The sequence below is a fragment of the Chlorocebus sabaeus genome, chromosome 11 (genome assembly GCF_047675955.1).
Source record: "Chlorocebus sabaeus isolate Y175 chromosome 11, mChlSab1.0.hap1, whole genome shotgun sequence".
Classification (NCBI taxonomy): Eukaryota; Metazoa; Chordata; class Mammalia; order Primates; family Cercopithecidae; genus Chlorocebus; species Chlorocebus sabaeus.
Genome location: NC_132914.1, coordinates 6,777,048 through 6,800,402, shown reverse-complemented (window position 1 = coordinate 6,800,402; position 23,355 = coordinate 6,777,048). Strand labels below are relative to the sequence as shown.

The following is a 23,355-nucleotide window of genomic DNA, read 5'->3' as shown; positions in this document are numbered from 1 at the left end:
TCAAGTAATTCTTCTGCCTCAGCCTCCCAAGTAGCTGGGATTACAGGCATGAGCCACCACACCCAGCTAATTTTTGTATTTTTAGTAGAGACAGGGTTTCACCATGTTGGCCAGGGTGGTCTCAATCTCCTGACCTCATGTTCCGCCCACCTCAGCCTCCCAAAGTGCTGGGATTACAGGCGTGAGCCACCGCGCCTGTCTGTGTGTGTGTGTTTTTTTTTTTTTTGAGACGTTGTCTTGCTTTGTTGCCCAGGCTGGAGTGTAGTGGAGCAATCTCGGCTTACTGCAACCTCAGTCTCCCGGGTTCAAGTGATTCTCCTGCCTCAGCCTCCCAAGTAGCTGGGATTATAGGTGCCCACCATCATGCCCGGCTAAGTTTTGTATTAGTAGAGATGGGGTTTCACCATATTGGCCAAGCTAGTCTCAAACTCCTGACCTCGTGATCTGCCCTCCTTGGCCTCTCAAAGTGCTGAGATTACAGGCGTGAGCCACCACGCCCGTCTGTGGTTTTTTTTTTTTTTTTTTGGAGACAGAGTCTCGTTTTGTCACCCAGGCTGGAGTGCAGTGGTGCGATCTCGGCTCACTGCAACCTCCATTTCCCGGGTTCAAGCAACCCTCCCACCTCAACCTCCCGAGCAGCTAGGATTACAGGCATGCACCACCACACCCAGCTAATTTTTTTTGTATTTTTAGTAGAGATGGGGTTTCACCATGTTGGCCAGGCTAGTCTTAAACTCCTGACCTCAAGTGATCCGCCCACCTCAGCCTCCCAAAGTGCTGGGATTACAGGCATGAGCCACGACACTCGGCTTCAAAGCCTTTGATCCTTACTAGTAAATATCCCCTCCTTTCCCTCCCACTCTCCTTTCCACGCTTTACTGACAGAAAATGAGACAGAAACATGGAAATCAGCCTTAGAGTGCCAGCAAGTCCAGTACATAATCTGGTGCAGAGCAGGGTTAATGTAGTTGCCAGGCCAAGAACCAGAGAACAGGGTCTTGCACAAAAAATTAAAGTAAATTAGATGAACAAGTGGACTGTCTATGTCCTTGACATTCACCTAGAAGTGCCTAACGTCAGTATGGGAATCAGCCAGGTTAGCATTCAGGGATGAAAGAGAACGGAGAGAGATGACATGGGTTGATTTGAGAAAGCTCACTGTTTGAGGAAACAAGGCAAGTCAGGTGGTGGGAAGACGCTTTATCCTGAGGAATAGATAGGACTCAGAGTCAAAGCTGAAGGCTAAGCATGGTAGTGCCTGTAATCCCAGCACTTTGGGAGGCTGAGGCAGGAAGGTTGCTTGAGACCAGGAGTTTGAGACTAGCCTGGGCAATATGGCAAGACCCCATCTCTACAAAAACTAAAAAAATTAGCTGGGCATGGTAGTATGTGCCTGAAGTCCCAGCTACTTGGGAGGCTGAGGTGGGAGGATTGCTTGAGACCAGGAGATCGAGATGAGCTATGATTGTGCTCCAGCAGGGTGACAGAGCCAGATCCTGCCTCCAAAAAAAAAAAAAAAAAAAAAAAAAAAAAAAAAAAAAAAAAAAAAAAAAAAAAAAATCAAAGCTGAGTTGCTCTTACTAGACTTAGGCTGTGGAAATGTCATCTCCCTTACCAGAACTGGATAAAAGCAATGTGAATTGAAAGATTAACAGATTAATAAAGAGCTCTTTATTCAACAAACTTGAATTGCTTCTCTACAGAAAGGAAATGTCACAATGATAAATCTAGATAACTTGTCAAAGCTACTTTCTTGTTCTGTTAAGAAACGGCCTTTCAATACTGGACTTAAAATCCCCAGAAAAAGCTCATTGATCCCTAGTGGACCACCTACCTCTCCATCCAGGTGATCTAGCAAAATGCACATGCTGGACATCAGGATAGCTGGGACACGTTCTGCTAGTTCTGTCAGGAATGCTGCAAAGCCCTTTGTCCCCAAAGGGTCTCGACTCAGCTCTTGGGGACACTTTTGTCCAATCTCTCTACACAGGGAAGAAAACACAGCCATAGCAACATAGATCAATTATTCAGATCCTAGTAAGGGTACTACAGGGTAACACAGGTATCTAATATCTGAAGGAATCTATAGTTGCACAGATAATATATTTCCAATCTTTCTTTATTCCCTCCCCAAGGAAAATGAGCATGAGAAACTTCAAGAAGGAAGAGTCACCTTACAATCTCTCCCACTATGCTCTTCATTCCATAGTCAGTTGCCCACAGACTCACGGCTGCAACCAGTACAGGTGCCAGGTGTTCAAAGTGCTGCAGCATCTGGATGATCTTCACTGTAGCACCTGTGGAAGCACTAAACATGAGAAATTATGGGCAATATAAAAAAGGCGGGGCAAAGCAATGGGTAACTTACTGAGCATATGGTTATAACGGGTCAAGGCTACACCAAGCAGGTGTGTTATGGCTTCCCGAGTGGGGCGGTTCTTCTGGTGACTAATGGTGGGATTCTCCAGAAGGCGGTAGCAACAGCCAGTAACCAAACTGAGAAAGGAAGAGTTTGAGATGATGAAAGCAGCTGTCTGGATTCAATCATATCAGAGCCCTGCCTCATTCATTCTATCGCTACTGCTCCCAAAGTCACGGTTTTCTTTATTCTAGCCATTACCTTCTATAACAAGTTGCTTTGCTTTGCTGACCCCGGTTAGGTACTCCTTCCTTCAAGATTACCAACTTTCAACCAGTTGTGATGCTGACAAAGAACCTGAATATATGATAAAAATATGACAGAGTTGGCCGGGTGTGGTGGCTCATGCCTGTAATCCCAGCACTTTGGGAGGCCAAGGCAGGTGGATCACAAGGTCAGGCATTCGAGACCATCTTGGCCAACATAGTGAAACCCTGTCTCTACTAAAAACACAAAAAATTAGCTGGGCGTGGTGGTGGGCACCTGTAATCCCAGCTACTTGGGAGGCTGAGGCAGGAGAATCCCTTGAACCTGAGAGGCGGAGGTTGCAGTGAGCTGAGATCATGCCATTGCACTCCAGCCCATGCGATGTTGCGAGACTCCATCTCAAAAAAGAAAAAGAAAAAGAAAACAAAAGACAAAGTCACCAATGACTTCTCATTCCTAAATATAATGACTGATTGAATCCTCATCGCAAGTGATCTTTCACAGCTGCATGTGATACAGTTAATCACTTTCTCCTTGAAATATATGCTTTATCTTGCTTCCAGAACACAAGAACAAGACTCCTTTCCCAGTTTCTTTGGCTAGTTCCTCTTCACGCTCTTTTTTTTTGAGACAGGGTATGCCTCTGTTGCCCAGGCTGGAGTGCAGTGGTGCGATCATGGCTCACTGCATCCTTGACCTCCTCATAGCTCAGGTGATGTTCCCACCTCAGCCTCCACCACGCCCAGCTAATTTTTCTATTTTTTGTAGAGACACAGTTTCACTATGCTGCCCTGGCTGATCGCAAACTCCTGGGCTCAAGTGATCCTCCTGCCTCAGCCTCCCAAAGTGCTAGGATTATAGGCGAGCCGTGAGCCAGGCACCCGGCCTCCTCACTCTTCATGCTGGAGAGCCCTAGGGTACCCGACCTTGGATTCCTGCTCTCTTTTAGCTACACTTATTGATTTGGTGATTTCATTCAGTCTCATGGCTTTGAATACTATTATATTCCCAAATGTGTTATCTCTAGCCCAGACCTCTCTCCTGAACTCCAGATCTATATATTCAACAGCCGACAACTTTACGTGGCTAATAAACACTTCAAACTTTGTATGTCCAAAACAGAACATCTGATCTTCCTCCCAAAACACCTATTCACAGCCTTCTCCCTATCTCAGTTATGGTTAACTCCAGTCTTCCAAATGCTCAGACCAAAACCTGGGAGAGTCACCCTTGACTGAACTCTCCCTCACACCTCACACCCAGTCTGTTAGCAAATCCTGTAAGCTCTACCTTAAGGAAAAAGTATATAATCCAACTACTTCTCCCCATCTCCACTGCCACGCCTTGGTCTGAGAGACCATCATCTCTTGCTTGAGTTATTGAAACAGCCTCTTAACTGGTCTCTTGCTTCCCCTTTCCCTCCATAGTCTATCTCAATACAACAGCTAGGATGGCCCTGTTAAAGTACAAGTCAGATCACCTCACCTCCCTGCTTGTGGCTCCCCAGTGGCTCCATTTCACTCTGAGGAAATCCCAAAGTCACCATGACGACCCACAAGAACCTGCGGTCTGGCTGCCCACTGCTCCCATGGCCTCACAGCCTAGCCCTCTTACCTACTCTCAGCTGACAACTCTCTGGCCTCCTTGCTATTGCTCGTACGTGCTGGACACACTCCCTCCTCAAGGTCTTCGCATTTGCTATTCCTTTTCTTTGCCCTTCCTATTCCTCCACATATTCTCATAGCTATCAGTCACCTCCTCTGGGTCATTGCTCAAATATCACCATCTCAAAGAAGTCTTACTAGAGTAGCTTATCTATCTATCTGTCTGTCTGTCTGTCTATTTTTTTTGAGACGGGATTTTGCTCTTGTCACCCAGGATGCAGTGCAATGGTGCAATCTTGGCTCATTGCAACCTCCCCCTCCCAGGTTCAAGTGATTCTCCTGCCTCAGCCTCCCAAGTAGCTGGGATTACAGGCACCCGCCACTACGCGCAGCTAATTTTTGTATTTTTTTAGTAAAGACAAGGTTTCACCATGTTGGCCAGGCCAGTCTTGAACTCCCGACCTCAGGTGATCCACCCACTTCGGCCTCCCACAGTGCTGTGATTATAGGCGTGAGCCACTGCACCTGGCCTAGAGTAGCTGATTTAAAATCACAACCTTCTTCCATCACACTTATTTTACTTATTTTAAAAGTAGACTTCTGGGCCGGGCGCGGTGGCTCAAGCCTGTAATCCCAGCACTTTGGGAGGCCGAGACGGGCGGATCATGAGGTCAGGAGATCGAGACCATCCTAGCTAACACGGTGAAACCCCGTCTCTACTAAAAAATACAAACAAAAAAACTAGCCGGGCGAGGTGGCGGGTGCCTATAGTCCCAGCTACTCGGGAGGCTGAGGCAGGAGAATGGCATAAACCCGGGAGGCGGAGCTTGCAGTGAGCTGAGATCCGGCCACTGCACTCCAGCCTGGGCGACAGAGCGAGCCTCCGTCTCAAAAAAAAAAAAAGTAGACTTCTGGTCTGGCGCGGTGGCTCATGCCTATAATCCCAGCACTTTGGGAGGCCAAGGCAGGCAGATCACCCGAGGTCGGGAGTTCGAGACCAGCCTGGCCAACATGGAGAAACCCTGTCTCTACGAAAAATACAAAATTAGCCAGGCGTGGTGGCTCATGCCTGTAATCCCATAATCCCAGCTACTCGGGAGGCTGAAGCAGGAGAATCGCTTGAACCCAGGAGGCAGAGGTTGTGGTGAGCCAAGATTGCACCACTGCACTCCAGTCTGGGCAACAAGAGTGAAACTCCGTCTCAAAAGAAAAAAAAAGAAAAAGACTTCTGCTCTATAGTACAAACTCTAAAAGTGCAGAAACTTTTGTTTCCAGTGCCTATAATGATGCCGGCTGCACAAGAAGGAGATTCTCAGTAAATACTGCTTCAGGAATAAACAGGCATTTAGAGATGACAGGAATTCACATCAGTTTCTAACATTCCATTATCTAGTTCTTAGCAACTCCATGTTATGATTATACTTTTATTACAGATAGAACTGAGACATAAAATGAAGTATTTAAAAGGCAGATCAGCTGGACACAGTGGCTCATGCCTGTAATCCCAGCACTTTGGGAAGCCAAGGTGGGTAGATCACCTGAGGTCAGGAGTTCGAGACCAGCCTGGCCAACATGGCACAACCCCGTCTCTACTAAAAATACAAAAATCAGCTTGTGGTGGCGTGTACCTGTAATCCCAGCTACTCGAGAGGCTGAGGCAGGAAAATCACTTGAACCCAGGAGGTGGAGGTTGCAGTGAGCCGAGATTGCGCCATTGCACTCCAGCCTGGGCAACAAGAGCAAAGCTCTGTCTCAAAAAAAAAAAAAAAAAAGGGCATATCTAGCAACAGAGCCTCACTCTTACAGCTCAGTATTATCTGTAGCCATTCTCCCTACCCACCTGACAAATTCTTCTTCAATTATTGAGTGGTTCCACAGGTGACGGATGTCCAACTGAAGTAGCTGTGTTAAAAGCTGAAGAATTGGTTGCCTCTCTTCTTCCCAGTCAAAGCCATGGGCTGCCTTGGTCCGAGCTTTCTTACCCTAAAAAGAATCATGTATATATTGAGGAAAAAATAAGGGAAAAAAGAGGGTCAAGATCTGCCAGTCTGAGTGCCCAAACAATCTAGTGTGAAGACAAGATAGAAGGTAATATGGAAGAAATATTACAAGTTCCACAGTGCTACTTGTCCAGGAAGAAAATGTGTGACACTTTTGAGTTCTTTCTCTTAAACTCTCAATGAGGACAGAAGGATTCATGGATCATTGGATTCCCTTCTTTCTCATCTACTCCCCTTTCTCCCCAGACCCCATATACCATGAGCCCAAAACTCCAAATTACCTTCCCACCAAGGTCCAGGTCCACAAGGTTTGTCTGACTGGTCTCAAAGGATTCCAGGAGACGTATCAGAGCATAACAGTTCATTTTGAGGGCGTTTAGATGGGCATTTCTATCTGATCCACTCAAAGCTGTATCATCCAGGATAGCTGGAAGCTCCTGGGAGTGGCGGGACACCACTGTGAAGGGCAGAATCTTGGAATCAGTTTCACTCACTTCTTTCATATACCCCAACTTCAAAACACCCAGCACTTACAGCCATCAGATTACCAAAGATCTGTGTTTCATCTCTCAGTGGCCATAACACAAGCTAAGTCCTTTGGGACCCTTGGCCCTGATAGCCTGAACATGCCCTGTTCCTACTCTCTCACTCCAGTTACCACAATTTCTCTCCAGCAACTGGAAGAATCACCCCCATTAAAAAGAGGTAGTTCAAAAGTAGGAAAAAGTTCTTGTTGGTCTGCCCTTACAGTGAACACACATAACTCTGTATTGCCCACCAAGATTACAGACCTTTAACAGGCCAAAGGTCCCTGGGCTTAGCCAAACCAACTGAATCACAACAGCCTTGATATCATCATGTGGCTGACACAATGTAGGAAAAACAAACAAACAAACGATAACAAACACCTTCCATCCCCTACCCCCGACCCATAAACACCTTTTATCAGGAATTCCAGAGTATCTTCTTTGAGGTCAGGATCTATACTTCGAAAGTGACTATGAGGGAAAGAAAGTGTGGGGGTGAGATAGGAAGGAGCCTGCAGAGCCCTTTTTAACAGATCAGATCTAACCGGTGAATCTAATGTTTAAAAACACATGTGAAATTGTTCAACTGAATTAATATGGTGGCACGTTGGGTACATGCTCATCAGTAGAGATATCAATATCCAGAAGCATTTATCAGTGAACCTATAACTTGGAATTTCAGGACTAACATGCACAGTTAGGACAAACAGCCACCAGTTCTTTTTAAAGTACCAGCTGGGTGTTTCACTTACTGCAAAATGCTGTAGATAGTATCAAAGTGCTCCAGCATAGCCAGCGGCCCCTGAGCTCGAAAGGCAGCCTGAAATGCTATGAAGATGGAAAAAACAAATCAATTTGGAGGGAAGAGAGACCTTTTCAGTAAATTCTATCCATGGCAGAAAACTAGGCTTATTGCTTGTATTGGTAGAATCACAAAAAAGAGACAAACAGTCCACTTCAATGTAACCTATAATGATGATGACAGCCAGGCACGGTGGCTCATGCCTGTAATCCCAGCACTTTGGGAGGCCGAGGCAGGTGGATCACCTGCGGTCAGAAGTTCGAGACCAGCCTGGCCAACATAGTGAGACCTCGTCTCTACTAAAAATACAAAAAATTGGCTGGGTGTGGTAGCAGGCACATTAATCCCAGCTACTAGGGAGGCTGAGGCAGGAGAATTGCTTGAACCCAGGAGGTGGAGGTTGCAGTGAGCAAAGATTGTGCCATGCACTCCAGCCTGGGCAACAAGAGTGAAACTCCATCTCATCTCAAAAAATAAATAAAATAAAATAATGATGATGATATCTTATATTTGTGTTACTCTTAAAGCCTTGTTAGAGCTTCACCACACCTGAGCAAAAGCAGACAGTACCACGCCTACTTTACACCTTAGAGTGGTTGTATGACTTGTCCAACTTACAGTAGTTAAGAGGGAACACAAACTCAGGATCTTTAAAAAAAAAAAAACCAGTTTATCCTATTTGTGTCCTTTTTCTGCTTTAGGATGCCACAGTGCACTTAACTGTCAGGTCTCCTTCGTCTCCTTCAGTCTTTATCTTTCATCATCTTGACACTTCTTTGAGGAGTACTTGTCACTTATTTTGCAGAATGTCCCTCAATTTGGGTTTGCCTGTTTTCTCACAATTATATTGAGGTTATGTATTTTTGTAAGATTACAGCAGAAAGGAGGGTTGGTCCTCAGGCAGTGTATCAAGAGGTGCATGAAGCGAATGTCTTATTACTGCTGATGTTAACTTTGATCACTTCATAGTGTCTGCCACATTTCTCCACTGTAACATTATTATTTTCCCCTTTGCAATCAGTATTTTTGTGGGAAGATACTTTCAAACTACATAAATATCCTGTTTCACATCACATTTGCCCACTAATTTAAGTATCCATGAATGATTCTTGCATCCATGAATGATTCTTGCCTGCCACAATTACTGCTGTGTTTACTAAATGGTGATTTTCTATCTCTATTATTCCTTCTACATTTACTAATGGGAATGCTGCTGTAACGATCAGTTGTCCCTTTCTCTTTATTTAGTTAGTCACTTATTTATAGCAGAATGGACTTATGGATATTTCTCTTATTCTGTGCTTTAATCCATTACTATTTATTTTCTTGCACAAATTGTCCAATACTTGGTCTCTGCGATCTCCTTCAACTTGGCCTGTGTCCTTTGAACATGACTCGGTTTTTTGTTTTTTTTTTTTTTTTTGACACGGTCTTGCTTTGTTGCCCAGGCCAGAGTGCTGTGGTGCAAACATAACTCACTATAGCCTTGACCTCCTGGGCTCAGGCAATCCTACTGCCTACTCCCTACTGCCTCAGCCTCCCGAGTAGCTGGGACTACAGGCGCCTGCCACCACACCCGGCTAATTTTTTGTATTTTTAGTACAGAGGGGGTTGCACCATGTTAGCCAGGATGGTCTTGATCTCCTGACCTCATGATCCACCCACCTCGGCCTCCTAAAGTTCTGGGATTACAGGCGTGAGCCACTGCGCCCGGCCCAGCTAATTTTTTTTTTTTTTTGTTAATTTTTTGTAGCGATGGGGTCTCACTTTGGTGCCCAGGCTGGTCTCAAACTCCTGGGCTCAATTGATCTGCTGCCTCAGCCTCCTGTGGGATATGATGAGGTTTCTCTTCAAATAGCCTGATCAATCCTTTATTCTTTAATTCATAGTACCTTCCCCACTACCTTTTTTCCTTTTTCTCTCTTTTTCCTTTCTGCCTTTGTTACATGGCCGGACACACCACAGTACCAGGCTTATCAGTACCAGCTCACATTCCCTTCCTTATTTGGAAAGAAGACTAGTTTTCCTTTATTACTATTTATTTATTTTCTCTTGTACTATTTCTTACTATTACTTTCTTACTATTTCTTACTATTACTATTCCTTTCCTTATTTGGAAAGAAGACTAGCTCTCTAGTTCATTGCAGACACCCCTTCACCTTTTTCCCTCTCTCCCTTATGTGCCCACCTTATCTAAAATTCAAATGTTTGGCCAACTGGGCTAATTGTGCGACCCGACTCCGGCCAATGGGAAGAGGGTACAGGGGCAGGACTTGCGTCAGGAATAAAGGCTCTTGTGCTCCTTTGTTCAGGTGTGCTCTCATGGCAACTGGCCAAGGAGAAGCACCCCTCTGCATAGAAGTAAAATTGCTTTGCTAAGAATCCTTTGTTTGAACGTTCATTTTCCTTAGGATTTTGAGCGTTATTCCCAACACTTCCAAAGTACTGGGATTAAAGGTGTGGGCGACTGCACCCAGTTTCCCTTCACCTTTGTTCCCTGTCTTGTATCACAAGAGGGGCTAGGCTCATGCCTGTAATCCCAGCACTTTGGGAGGTGGAGGCAGTAGGATCGCTTGGGCCCAGGAGTTTAAGATCTGCCTGGGCAACATGGTGAGGCTCCATCTCAAAAATAAATAAATAAAATAAAAGATGTTTTGGGCTCATCTTGTACTTTCCCTGGCCCAGTCCTGTAATCAACCATTCTCAGTGGAATCCTGGCTCCTATTATGGAATAACAGTATGTAGAAGCCAAACTCTAGGCACTACTTGCACTCATTTCTATTACAGTATTACTGCCTTTGGCCCTCTCACTGGAGAAAAGTAGGACACATATGTATGTCTACAATTAATCTTCGAACAACAAGATTTGAATTATGTAGGTCCACTTATATGCTAATTTTTTTCAATAAATATACTGGAATTTTTTCTTTCTTTTGAGACAAAGTCTCACTCTGTCTCACAGGCTGGAGTGCAGTGGCACGATCACAGCTTACTGCAGCCTCAAACTCCTGGGCTCAAGCAATCCGGCTGCCTCAGCCTCCTGAGTAGCTAGGACAACAGGTATGCTCTACCATATCTGGCTAATTTCTTTTTAAAGCTAGGTATGTCATGAATGAATAAAATATATGTAGATCCTAGTCTATTATATCATTTACTACCATAAAATATATATGTCTATATTTTTTGAGACGTAGTCTCTCTCTGTTGCTCAGGCTGGAGTGCAGTGGCACTATCTCAGCTCACTGCAAGCTCTGCCTCCTGGATTCATGCCATTCTCCTGCCTCAGCCTCCCAATTAGCTGGGACTATAGGTGCCCGCCACCACGCCCAGCTAATTTTTTTGTATTTTTAGTAGAGACGGGGTTTCACCATGTTAGCCAGGATGGTCTTGATCTCCTGACCTCGTGATCCGCCCGCCTTGGCCTCCCAAAGTGCTGGGATTACAGGCATGAGCCACTGCACCCGGCCAAATATATATGTCTATTATAAAGTTAAAACTTATCAAAACTTGATGCAGGCTGGATGTGATGGTTCACACTTATAACCCCACCACTTTGAGAGGCTGAGGCAGGAGGATTGCTTGAGGTCAGGAGCTCCAGACCAGCTTAGGGAACATGGCAAGACCCCATCTCTACAAAAAATAAAAAATTAGCTGAGCGCAGTGGGGTGCACCTATAGTCCTAGCTGTTCCGGAGGCTGAGGTGGGAGGACTGCTTGAGCCTAGGAGGTTGAGGCTGCAGTGAGCTGTGATCATACCACTGTACTCCAGGACGGGTGACAGAGTGAGACCCTGTCTCCAAAAAAACCCACACACAAACACAGATAGTACATGGCATCATTCACAGCCCAAGAGAAATGGAAACAAATATAAAGATGCAATATTATTTGTTTTTGTTTTTTTGAGACAGGTTCTTGCTCTGTCACCAAGGCTAGAGTGCAGTGACACGATCTCACACTCTCTTACCTACTAAAGGCACTGCTCCAGTGACTGTTCCCTCTTCCTTCTGCATCATCAGCTTTTCCCTCTCTGATCATTCCTACTCAACATACACACATAATGCTGCCCATCTTAAAAGAAATACATTATACAAATCCATCATCTCTAATCTCTGTCATTCCATTTTCTTAAAAACCTATTCCAAGCAGGCTTTTGCCCCCACTATCTTCTGAAACAGCTTTGTCAAGGTTACCAGTGACTATGACATCAATAAATCCAGTAGTTAATCTGCAGTTGACCTCTCCTTTGTTTTTAAGACTCTCTTTATTTAGTGTCCATTTAGCTCCTTCATTCACTTTCTGCCCCAATGACTGCTTCTTAATTTCTTCTGCTGGTTCTTCTTCATCCTCCTAGCCTCTAAATGCTAGACTATCTCAGGTCTTGGTCTTCAAACTGCTTCTTTTCTCCATCTATACTCACTCTAATCTCATGGCTTTAAGTGCTGTCTACATGCAGAGTATTAAATCCTAAATGTGCATCTTTAGCTGACAACCTCTCCCTTGAACTCCACACTCACATAACCAACACTCTAAACCTCTCCCTCCCCTATGCTACCCCATCTCAGTAAATGGCAACTTCATTCTTCTAGTTGCTCAAGTCAAAAAGCCTTGTAAGGCCGGGCATGGTGGCCCATGCCTGTAATCCTAGCATTTTGGGAGGCCAAGGCAGGCAGAGCACTTGAGGCCAGAAGTTCAAGACCAGTCTGGACAACATGGCAAAACCCCATCTGTACTAAAAATACAAAAATTAGCCAGGTGTGGTGGTGCACACCTGTAATCCTAGATACTCAGGTGGCTGAGGCATGAGAACTGCTTGAACCTGGGAGGCAGAGGTTGCGGTGAGCCAAGATCACGCCACTGCACGCCAACCTGGGTGACAGAGCCAACAGAGCAAGACTGTCAAAAAAAAAAAAGCCTTGTAATCATTCTCCTCTCAGATTCCTTTACTAACCCTATAAATCCAATCCAATTCATCAGCATTCCTGTCAGCTCTACTTTGAAAATATATCCGAATCATGTTATCACCACTTCCCCTGCTATCCCTCCAGCCCAGCCTACTTGGTATTACCATATTAGCCACTTAACTAGTCTCCCTGCTTCTCTCCTTGCCTCTTATAGTCTCTGCTCAACACAGTAGTCAGTGAATCTTTTAAAATGTCAGACCATGTCACTCCCATGCTCAAAACCCAATGGCTTTCAAGTTCATTCACACTGAAGTTCAAGTTTTTGCCGTGATCTACGAGGCTCTAGAGATCAGTGCTTCTCAAACTAATAATTGCATCCAAATTGCCTGGGAGATCTTCTTAAAATACAGATTTCCTGGCCGGGTGCGGTGTCTCAAGCCTGTAATCCCAGTACTTTGGGAGGCCGAGACGGGCGGATCACGAGGTCAGGAGATCGAGACCATCCTGGCTAACACGGTGAAACCCCGTCTCTACTAAAAAATACAAAAAACTAGCCGGGCGAGGTGGCGGGCGCCTGTAGTCCCAGCTACTCCGGAGGCTGAGGCAGGAGAATGGTGTAAACCCGGGAGGCGGAGCTTGCAGCGAGCTGAGATCCGGCCACTGCACTCCAGCCTGGGCGACAGAGCGAGACACTGTCTCAAAAACAAACAAACAAACAAAAAAACAACAAAAAACAGATTTCCTGATTCAGCAGCTTTGACATCCTGGGTCTTGACATCCTGCATTTCTAATAAGATACCAGATCATGAGATCATGATATTAACACTGCTGATCTGAGGACCACATTTTGAGGAGCAAGATTCTACAATAATCTGTACCACTTCCCACCTAATCTCTTTTTCCTAGCTTACTCCAACTCTATTGGCATTTGCCTACCTCAAAGCCTTTGCATAGGCTTTTCTGTTTGCTTGGAATGCCCTTCCCTGACAATCTGCATAGTTCATTTCCTTACTTTAAGGTCTCTGCTCAAACGTGACATAACAGCAAGGCTTCTCTGATGATCCAACGTGAAATGGATGAAATGGCAGGCCTTACTATCTTTCTTCTTTATATTATTTATTTTTAAGCTTTGTATAATTAATTTTAGAGACTATGTTGCCCAGGCTGGTCTTGAACTCCTGGCCTTAACAATCCTCCTGCCTCTGCCTCCCAAGTGGCTGGGATTACCGGGATGAGTTACCATTTGCAGTACATTTCTTTTTTTCTTTTTTGAAACAGGGTCTAGCTCTGTGGCCCAGGTTGCAGTGCAGTGGCATGATCATGGCTCACTGCAGCCTCTGCCTCCTGGGCTCAAGCAATTCTCCCACCTCAGCCTCCCAGGTAGCTGGAACTACAGGTGTGCACCACCACACCTGGCTAACTTTTTTGTAATTTTGGTAGAGATGGGGTTTCACCATGTTGGCCAGGCTGGTCTCAAACCCCTGAGCTCGAGCAATCCAACTGCCTCGGCTTCCCAAAGTGCTAGGATGACAGGTGTGAGCCACTGTGCCTGGCCACACTGTCTTCTTTATTTTTCTCTTTGGCTCTTACAACCATCTGACATACAGTGGTCCTCACCAATCTGTGTTCTCACTTTCTGAGGTTTCAGTTACCCGTGGTCAATCTCAAGTCTGAAAATATTAAATGAAATATTCCAGAAATAGGCTGGGCACTGCAGCTCACACCTGTAATCCCAGAACTTTGGGAGGCCGAGGTGGGCAGATCACATCACGAGGTCAGGAGTTTGAGACCAGCCTGGCCAACATGGTGAAACCCTGGCTCTACTAAAAAATAAAAAAAATTAGCTGGATATGGTGGTGGGCACTTGTAATTCCAGCCACTTGGGAGGCTGAGGCAGGAGAATTGCTTGAACCTGGGAGGTGGAGGTTGCAGTGAGCCTATATCTTGCCACTGAACTCCAACCTGGGCGACAGAGCAAAACTCCATCTCCAGAACAAAAAAAAAACCCAAAAAATTAGCCAGGTGTGGTGGCACTCGCCTGTAGTCGCAGCTACTTGGGAAGCTGAGGCAGGAGAATTGCTTGAGCCCAGGAGGTGGAGGTTGCAGTGAGCTGAGACTGAACCACTGCACTCCAGCCTGGGCAACAACGCAAGACTCTTAAAAGAAAAAAAAAAAAGAAAGAAACATTCCAGAGATAAACAATTCATAAATTATAGGTTGTGTGCCATTCTCAGTAGCATAAAATCTGGTGCTGCCCTGCCGCCTCCTGCCTGGGATGTGAATCATCCCTTTGTCCAGCATATCCACACTGTATATGCAACCCTACTCACCCGTTAGTAGAACCACCTTGGTTATCATATCAACTATTGCAGGGCTTCTGCTCAAGGAACCTTTATTTTACTTAATAATGGCCCCAAAGTGCAAGGATAGTGATGCTGGCATAGTTATAATTGCTCTACTTTATTAATATTGTTGTTAAACAGGCCAGGCGCGGTGGCTCACGCCTGTAATCCCAGCACTTTGCGAGGCCGAGGCAGGCAGATCACGAGGTCAGGAGACTGAGACCATCCTGACCAACATGGTGAAACCTATCTCTGCTAAAATACAAAAAATTAGCTGGATGTGGTGGCACGTGCCTGTAGTTCCAGCTACTCGGGAGGCTGAGGCAGGGGAATCTCTTGAACCTGGGAGGCGGAGGTTGCAGTGAGCTGAGACTGCAACACTGCACTCCAGCCTGGGTGACAGAGCGAGACTCTGTCTCAAAAAAAAAAAAAAAAAGTGACAAGAACAAGATCATGTCCTTTGCAGGGACATGGATGGATCTGGTACTCCATCCATTATCCTCAGCAAACTAATGCAAGAACAGAAAACCAAACACTGCATGTTCTTACTTATAAGTGGGAGGTGAACAATGAGATCACATGGACACAGGGAGGGGAACAACACAATGGAGCCTGTTAGGGGGTGGAATAGCAGGAGGGGGAGCATAAGAAAAAATAGCTAATACATGCTGGGCTTAATATCCAGGTGATGGGTTGACAGGTGCAGCAAACCACCACGGCACATGTATACCTATGTAACAAACTTGCATCTCCTGTACATGTACTCTGGAACTTAAAAAAAAGGTGACCATTTTTTAAAATGATGCATCATTATAATAACTGAAGAGCAATTTGTCATAGTATGCAGCATGTTCAATTGGTGACACATATATCCACATGATATGGACAGAACAGTATACCTGTGGACACTGTTGGTTTGCCATCCATTAGCCAACCACCACACTCTGCCTTCTTCCTTGCTTACCAAATGGTTGATATGCTCAAATTTAGGGAGGCTCCTAGGTAATAATCTTGATCAGTTTAACCAGTCTGGGTAATTCTATTTCTCTTACCTGTACAGTCCTGTGCCCTATAACATTTTGGTAAACAATAGATCACATATGCGACAGTGGTGCCATAAAAATATAATACAGCTGAAAAATTCCCATCGTCTAGTGACTTCTTGATGACCTTGACCCTGTGTAGGCCTAGGCTAATGTGTGTGTGTTTTAGTTTTTAACAAAAAAGGCTGGCCGGGCATGGTGGCTCATGCCTACGATCCCAGCACTTTGGTACATGTCTGTGGTCCCAGCTACTTGGGAGGCTGAGGTGGGAGGACTGCTTGAGCCTGGGAGGTTGAGGCTGCAGTGAGCTGTGATCAGGCCACTGTACCCCAGCCTGCAGTCCCAGCACTTTGGGAGGCTGAGGCGGGAAGATTGATTGAGCCCAGGAGTTCGAGACTAGCCTGGGCAACATAGGGAAACACCGTTTCTACAAAAAATAAAAAAATTAGCCACGTATGGTGGTGCATGTCTGTGATCTCAGCTGCTTGGGAGGCTGAGGTGGGAGGATTGCTTGAGTCTGGGAAGTTGAGGCTGCAGTGAGCCGTGATCATGCCACTGCACTCCAGCCTGGGCAAGAGAGTTTTTACCTTGTCTTTCAAAATAAAATAAAGAATAAAAAGTACAAGATAGAAAATTCCTTTTTCCACTTCTGGACATTAGAGCAAGAAGCTGCCATCTAGCCTGGTGCAGTGGCTCATGCCTGTAATCCCAACACTTTGGGAGGCCGAGGTGGATGGGTCATTTGAGGTCAGGAGTTCAAGACCAGCCTGGCCAACATGGTGAAATCCCGTCTCTACTAATAATACAAAAATTAGTCAGGCAGTAGTGGCATGCTCCTATAATCCTAGCTACTTGGGAGGCTGAAGCAGGAGAATCGCTTAAGCCTGGGGAGGCGGAGGTTGCAGTGAGCTGAGATCACACCACTGCACTCCAGTCTGGGCAACAGAGTGAGACCCTGTCTCAAAAAAAAGAAAAAGAAAAAGAAGTTGCCATCTAGCAACCGTGAAAGAAAGGCCAAGAGGAGACAAGCTGGGGCCATATTGTTAAGCTGTTGCACTAACCAACCGTTCTTCTTATAGGTGATAACAAATGAAGTAGGTTATAATCTCCATATTTACAGATGAGGAAACCAAGGCACTGAGAGAATTAAATAACTTGTCCAAGGTCAGAGTAGTAGAACCAGGATTCAAATCCAGGCAGCCTGGCTCTAGTCTTTAATCTCTATACCTCTCCAAAGCAACCTAGCTGCTACAAGACTGCTTCCAACAAGCTCAAGGACATTATGAAGTCTTTCTGGTAATGCAAAAGGTGCTTTTGATCATTTACAGGTTTCAGTAGGTGACTGCACTGTACATATATTGCACGGTGTTGCAATGGTACATATATATTATGGGTTTTTTCCCCCATAATTGTACATCTCGGAAGGAAGATATCTAGACTCTAAAAAGGTATTACCAAAAACAGGTCAGGTTAAGTTCCAGACATTCTGAAAAAGCGATCCCTTCCTATAACTCTTAAATCCACCAGGACTTAATTTGGACACACAGTAAGGGGTAAAGATGGAAAATAACTTTTCCCCAAAGAGTAATCATATACGCCAAAACTGTTTTTGACTAATCTAGAAAAGGCAGTTAATGAATGTACTCTTTGCGTCATGCATCCCATGCAATGTTAGGATAAAACAGCAAAATAGGGAAAACATATTTCTTGCTCTTATGATGCTTCCAGGTGCAGTGAAACAGAAATGACAATGTAGCAATTCCATGTGGGATGGTCGGTCCTTTGAAAGAGCAAGGTACAGTGACAGCTATGGAGTCTTACCTCTAAGCTGTGGTGGAAGATGTTTGATGGACAGTACCTCTTGCACAACATACTGATTCACCCCTCCACTCTTCAACAACTCCTCTGGGGATAATGGCAGATGGAACTCATACATTTGGGGAGCCATTCTTCTCCTACAGGCTCACAGGGCTAGAAACCAAACAGTGAAAAGGTCAGGGTCTATATTCAAGACCTGTTTTTGTATCTGGTTCTATTTCTTTCCCATCCCCAACATATATAATGGTTTTTAGTTTTATAGCAAGCTAGTAGCATTATCTGGTTCTATTACTTCCCCATCCCTAACATATATAATGGCTTTTAGTTTTATAGCAAGCTAGTAACATTATCTTACAGGATCTGAGATTGACCCTGGACTAGAAACTAATTCTAGTAGTGACATTGGCACTTGATCGTGTCACTTAAACCCCTGGACTTTATCTGTAAAAACAGGATTACTAAACTCTGATTACTTCACAAAGTTGCTCTGATGATCAAACGAATCAAGCAGTATAAAGGTGTTTAAAGAACTATAAAGTGACATATTAATGTGCAAAGTATTATTATTTCCATTTTTATGTGCAAAGCTCCTTAAGTAGAGAATGGTCCGATCTCATCTGAGGCCAGAACAGTGCCCCAGCATGGGCTAGTGGGCTTCCTGTACCAGAATGGTAAGAGCATTAACAATGATGATTTATTTATCCTGTGCCAGGTCTGTTAGGCTATTTGCATGCATCATATCTGATCTAAGTCTCCTAACCTCAATCCCATGAGGTGCATAATAATACAAATGAGTTTAGAGAGCGGATATTGCAGTAAGAAAGTTAAGCGATTTGCTTAACATCTTCCGTTGCGGATCTGTCAGACTCACAGTTTCTCCCACATTGCGCCCCAAGGATATATCTACTAGACCTCCCTGCCTATTGTATATTGCCCAGTACTGGGTCATACTGCCTTGTACTCGATTTTTCTACTCTTTTACGACCTGCAACACCACATCTTACCTGGGGATCTCACCGGCGGCTCTGACTCCGGCAGTCAGGCTGAAATGAAAAGGAAAAAACACTCGTGCACAACACGCACCAATTAGCAAGGCAGTTTTCAAGTTGGCGGAGAATCCGGCCAATCCCCGGCAGGCAGAGGCAAAGGGCAGCCTCTGAGTCTGGCAACGCGCGGGCAAAGCCACAAATACCGAGTTCAAATTTCAACGGCTGCCAGGGGGCCAATCGCGACGCTCGCTGGAGCGGCCGGCCAATCACAGCGCCGCCTGGGGGCGTGCCAAGGCTCCGCTCCAGCAAGGTACCCCCTTGCCCAGTCGGCGGGGAGGAGGCCGTATTTCTGCCGGCCAGAGATGTCGCGTGCCTGGCTGGGCAGTAGTAGTGCCCTGGAATAGTGAATCATTCAGGCACCCCCAGGAAAGGAGGCCAGTCCACGCTGGGAGTTAGAAGACATCGCCTCTAATCCAGGTTTCTCCATCTCCTCCGCTAAGTGACGTCCAGCAAGTCACTTCACTTTCAGGGCCTCAAATTTCCTTCCCAGTAGTAAAATGGGGGTAATAAAAACAGCTACAGCGCAAGCCTGTTGTGAGGCACAGAGAAAGGGCTTGGTCTTTGGAAGGGGGTTCCAGGTTCTCAACCTTCATTTCCTTCACAGTTGAAGGACGTCAAAAAAAGCAGAAAGGGTGAATTTTCTTGAAATCTCAGTTTTGGGGAATCTTAGCGACCAGTCGCGGACCTCAGCTCGTCCGGCGCTCCAAAACTTCCGGCGGGCGAACCGGAAGCAATGAGGCGGGAAGGGTGGTAGAGGCCCCTCCGGCCGGAACCCGGGGGGCGGGGCTTGTGGCTGTAGTTGATGGGGCGTAGGTGGGCCCTGCGCCCACGGCTACCTGGGTAAGGCCCAAGATGGCTGCCCTCGTGTGAAGTCGGCGGGGACGGTTCCTGTCGTCATCTTGAGGGCCACGTCTGGCCCTCACTCCTGGACTTATTTGGTGTGTTGTTGAAGCGGGGAGACTAGAGAAATGGCAGGGAGCCTCTTATCTGGGGCAGGCAGGCGCCTGTGGAACTGGGTGCCTCTGGCGTGCAGAAGCTTCTCTCTTGGTAAGTGGCTGATGTAGACACCTGGATAACTGCTTCGTAGTATAATAGGCGGCTCAGATTAATTCCCTCCCTTCCCCATCCCTAGGTGTGCCGAGATTGATCGGTATAAGGCTCACTCTCCCGCCCCCCAAAGTGGTTGATCGTTGGAACGAGAAGAGGGCCATGTTCGGAGTGTATGACAACATCGGGATCCTGGGTACGACTTGACCTTCGACGTGGTACACAATTTCAGAATAGCAATTACTCTGTAATGACTATCTTTTTCTCCTGTGTAGAGAGTGGTACTGTGCTCAATAGTAAGAGCAAACACTTATGTAGCTGTTTACATTGTGTTTGTCACTGTTCTGAGTACCCTCATATAATTTTTACTTCATAAGTAAAAGTTAACAATTTTTCCAAAGTTAATAAATGATAGTATAAGAATTTTAACCCCAAGCAGTCTGGCTCCAGAGTCTCTGCTATTGTTCTGTACTGTGATGTGTCTTGTCTATAGGTGCTGCTAAGCAAGATGCAACTGTGGGTTGAAAGCTTAACTGGTGTAGGATGGGTTCTCTTGTCTTGGATCTAATGTGTTCTCTCACATTACACAGGAAACTTTGAAAAGCACCCCAAAGAACTGATCAGGGGGCCCATATGGCTTCGAGGTTGGAAAGGGAATGAATTGCAACGTTGTATCCGAAAGAAGAAAATGGTTGGAAGTAGAATGTTCGCTGATGACCTGCACAACCTTAATAAACGCATCCGCTATCTCTACAAACACTTTAACCGACATGGGAGGTTTCGGTAGAAGAGAAAGCTGAGAACTTCGGAAAAGGCTCATCTGTCACCCTGGAGAAGGGACACTGTACTCTTCCCTGTGAGGAAACGGCTTTGTATTTTCTCTGTAATAAAATGGGGCTTCTTTGGAATTTGATAGCCACATACTTCTGTTTTCCTCTAGATGCTGCCTCTACTTACTCATGTAGACTGTGAAGTCTTTTGTTTTGTTTTGTTTTTTGAAACAGAGTCTCATTCTGTTGCCCAGGCTGGAGTGCAGTGGCGCGGTCTTGGCTCACTGCAAGCTCCACCTCCCAGATTCACGCCATTCTCCTGCCTCAGCCTCCCGAGTAGCTGGGACTACAGGCGCCCGCCACCACTCCCAGCTAAATTTTTGTATTTTTAGTAGAGACGGGGTTTCACCATGTTAGCCAGGATGACTCAATCTCCTGACCTCATGATCCGCCCACCTCGGCCTCCCAAAGTGCTGGGATTACAGGCGTGAGCCAACGCGCTCGCCAACTGTGAAGTCGTGACTCCTCCTAGATCTTAGGATCTTAGGTTTGGGCTTCACACCACTTGCCTTTTACAGTCTAGCTATACCTAATGCCTTTAAAAAAAGAAAAGTTGATGAGAATGTTACTGGCAATTTTTGACATAATGCTGTTATGTTAATAGTGTTTCTAAGGAGCCTTCCACACTGAAATGAAATATAAGAGAAAAATGGAGTCACACTTCTGTATTACTCTAATAAAATATTTTATTAGGCATATTCTTTGAGTAGGAACTATAGGAAAAACAAAAGTGTGAGGTGTCCTTTCCATTTAAATATGAAACATTAAGTACCATATGAGTGGTAGAGATGGGGGATACTAAGCCTGACTGGTCATCAGAGTTGTCTGGATGTTTTAACATTTCAAAAGCCTAGGCTCAACCCCTAAAGATTGATCAGTAGAGCTGAATTGAGTCTAGGGCATCTATGTGTTTTGTTCTTTTTAAATAATAATTTTTAAAAATTACAGCTGGGCATAATGGTGCCCACATGTAATCCTAGCATTTTGGGAGGCTGAGGTAGGAGGATTGCTTGGAGCCAGGAATTTGAGACCGGTCTGAGCAACATGGTGAAACCCCATCTCTACTAAAAAAAAAAGTGGCCAGGTGCGGTAGCTCACACCTGTAATCCCAGTACCTTGGGAGGCAGAGGCAGGCGGATCATGAGATCAGGAGATCAAGACTATCCTGGCTAACATGGTGAAACCCTGTCTCTACTAAAAATACAAAAACAGGCCGGGCTCGGGAGGCTGAGGCAGGAGAATGGCGTGAACCCAGGAGGCGGAGCTTGCAGTGAGCCGAGATCGCGCCACTGCACTCCAGCTTGGGGGACAGAGCGAGACTCTGTCTCAAAAAAAAAAAAAATTTAGCCGGGCGTGGTGGCGGGCGCCTGTAATCCTAGCTACTCCGGTGGCCAAGACAGGAGAATCCCTTGAACACAGGAGGCGGAGCTTGCAGTGAGCCGAGATAAGTGCCACTGCACACCAGCCTGAGCGACAGAGCGAGACTCCGTCTCGAAAAAAAGAAAAAAAAAAGTTAGCTGGGCATGGTTCTGCATGTCTGTAGTCCCAGCTACTCATGCTTCTGTGTGCCTGTAGTCCCAGCTACTCAAGAGGCTGAGGTGGGAGGATCACCTGAGCCCAGGAGTTTGAGGCTGCAGTGAGCTGAGATCGTGCCACTGCATTCCAGCCTGAGCAACTGGGGTGAGACTCTGTCTCAAAAAAAAAAAAAAAAAAAAAAAAAAAGTGAAGTTAGGGCTGGGTGCAGTGGCTCACACCTGTAATTCCAACACTTTGGGAGGCGAAGGCATGAGGATTGCTTGAAGCCAGGAGTTCAAGACCAGCCTGGGCAACATAGCAAGACCCCATCTCTGTTTAAAAAAACAAAAACTCTATAAAAATGATGTTAGATTAATAAATACTTGTGGGGCATGGCGGTTGGTGCACACTTATAATCCCAGCTACTCTGCAGGCTGAGGTGGGAGGATCCCTTGAAACCAGGAGTTGGAGGCCGGCCTTAGGAACATAGGAAGACTCCATCTTTAATAAAAAAGAGTACTTGTTAAATTACAGGTGGGTTTTGGATAAATGGATTGATGGGTATATATGAAAACATGATCCTGGGTCTTAGGGAAATGTTTTGGAGAGTCAGTTTTCAGAGGGGTGGCTGGAAGGAGCTATGCATGAGAATGGAGAGGTTGATGTGAAATGTGAATGACTGTGATACTTTACATGATTTGGTGGTACTAGAGTGGAGAAAATAAAATATTTGGGACTGTGCTAAGTGCAAGGTGCCCTGAAGAAGATATCTACATATCTTGGTAGAGTATCTGATTGTTAGGGAAGAGAAAATTAATAGGCCAACAGGCATTTATAGAATATTTCCTGGTTCAAACATACAAAAGGTTTTGTATTCAAAGACAGAACAATCTTGTTTGTGGTATGAAATAGTATATAACGTTTTCTTTCAATAAATACTGAATTACTATGTGCAAGGATATTTGGAGGAACAAAAATCACCAAGGTAGAGTTGGTTCTTACCTCTTAAGTAGTCTTCATTCTACTTAAAAGATGTCTGGTGGCTCACACCTGTAATCCCAGCATTTTGGAAGGCCTAAGTGGGCGGATCACAAGGTCAGGAGATTGAGACCATCCTGGCCAACATGGTGAAACACCATCTGTACTAAAAATACAAAAAAATTAGCCAGGTATGGTGGTGTGTGCCTGTAATCCTAGCTACTCAGGAGGCTGAGGCAGGAGAATTGCTTGAATCCAGGAAACGAGAGAGGTT

General features: G+C 45.5%; 2 protein-coding genes and 1 non-coding gene across 4 annotated transcripts in view; 1 reads left to right on the top strand and 2 right to left on the bottom strand.

Moving 5' to 3' along the window:
• Nucleotides 1–18,977, bottom strand: part of NCAPD2 (non-SMC condensin I complex subunit D2) — a 32,439-nt gene extending 13,462 nt beyond the window's left edge. Inside the window, exons 1-9 of one of the 2 annotated variants that reach the window (XM_007967343.3) lie at nt 18,667–18,977; nt 17,666–17,815; nt 7,510–7,585; nt 7,170–7,228; nt 6,512–6,687; nt 6,071–6,213; nt 2,369–2,496; nt 2,174–2,297; nt 1,835–1,982 (exon numbers count right to left, since the gene is read on the bottom strand). In XM_007967343.3, coding sequence (XP_007965534.3) covers nt 1,835–1,982; nt 2,174–2,297; nt 2,369–2,496; nt 6,071–6,213; nt 6,512–6,687; nt 7,170–7,228; nt 7,510–7,585; nt 17,666–17,792 — 981 coding nt within the window. In that variant the 5' untranslated portion in view covers nt 17,793–17,815; nt 18,667–18,977. Of the gene's footprint in view, nt 1–1,834; nt 1,983–2,173; nt 2,309–2,368; nt 2,497–6,070; nt 6,214–6,511; nt 6,688–7,169; nt 7,229–7,509; nt 7,586–17,665; nt 17,816–18,666 lie in introns of those variants that run through there. The other variant, XM_073020421.1, reaches the window with a different exon arrangement.
• Nucleotides 6,765–7,094, bottom strand: LOC119620791 (small nucleolar RNA U85). Its single transcript, XR_005237339.1, has one exon. It is a non-coding gene; the product is annotated as a small nucleolar RNA U85 (small nucleolar RNA).
• A 652-nt stretch (nt 18,978–19,629) lies between the features above and the next one.
• Nucleotides 19,630–20,666, top strand: MRPL51 (mitochondrial ribosomal protein L51). Its single transcript, XM_007967346.3, has 3 exons — nt 19,630–19,758; nt 19,844–19,954; nt 20,349–20,666. Exons 1-3 carry the CDS (start codon nt 19,680–19,682, stop codon nt 20,543–20,545), a joined length of 387 nt encoding a protein of 128 aa, XP_007965537.1. The 5' UTR covers nt 19,630–19,679; the 3' UTR covers nt 20,546–20,666.
• Nucleotides 20,667–23,355: the final 2,689 nt, after the last annotated feature.

Excerpts from the sequence above, each read along its gene's own strand:
- MRPL51 (XM_007967346.3), top strand. The coding sequence starts at position 19,680 with ATGGCAGGGAGCCTCTTATCTGGGGCAGGCAGGCGCCTGTGGAACTGG. Across the intron at positions 19,759-19,843 it reads GTGCAGAAGCTTCTCTCTTG|GTGTGCCGAGATTGATCGGT; the intron begins GTAAGTGGCTGA and ends CCCCATCCCTAG. Across the intron at positions 19,955-20,348 it reads TGACAACATCGGGATCCTGG|GAAACTTTGAAAAGCACCCC; the intron begins GTACGACTTGAC and ends CACATTACACAG.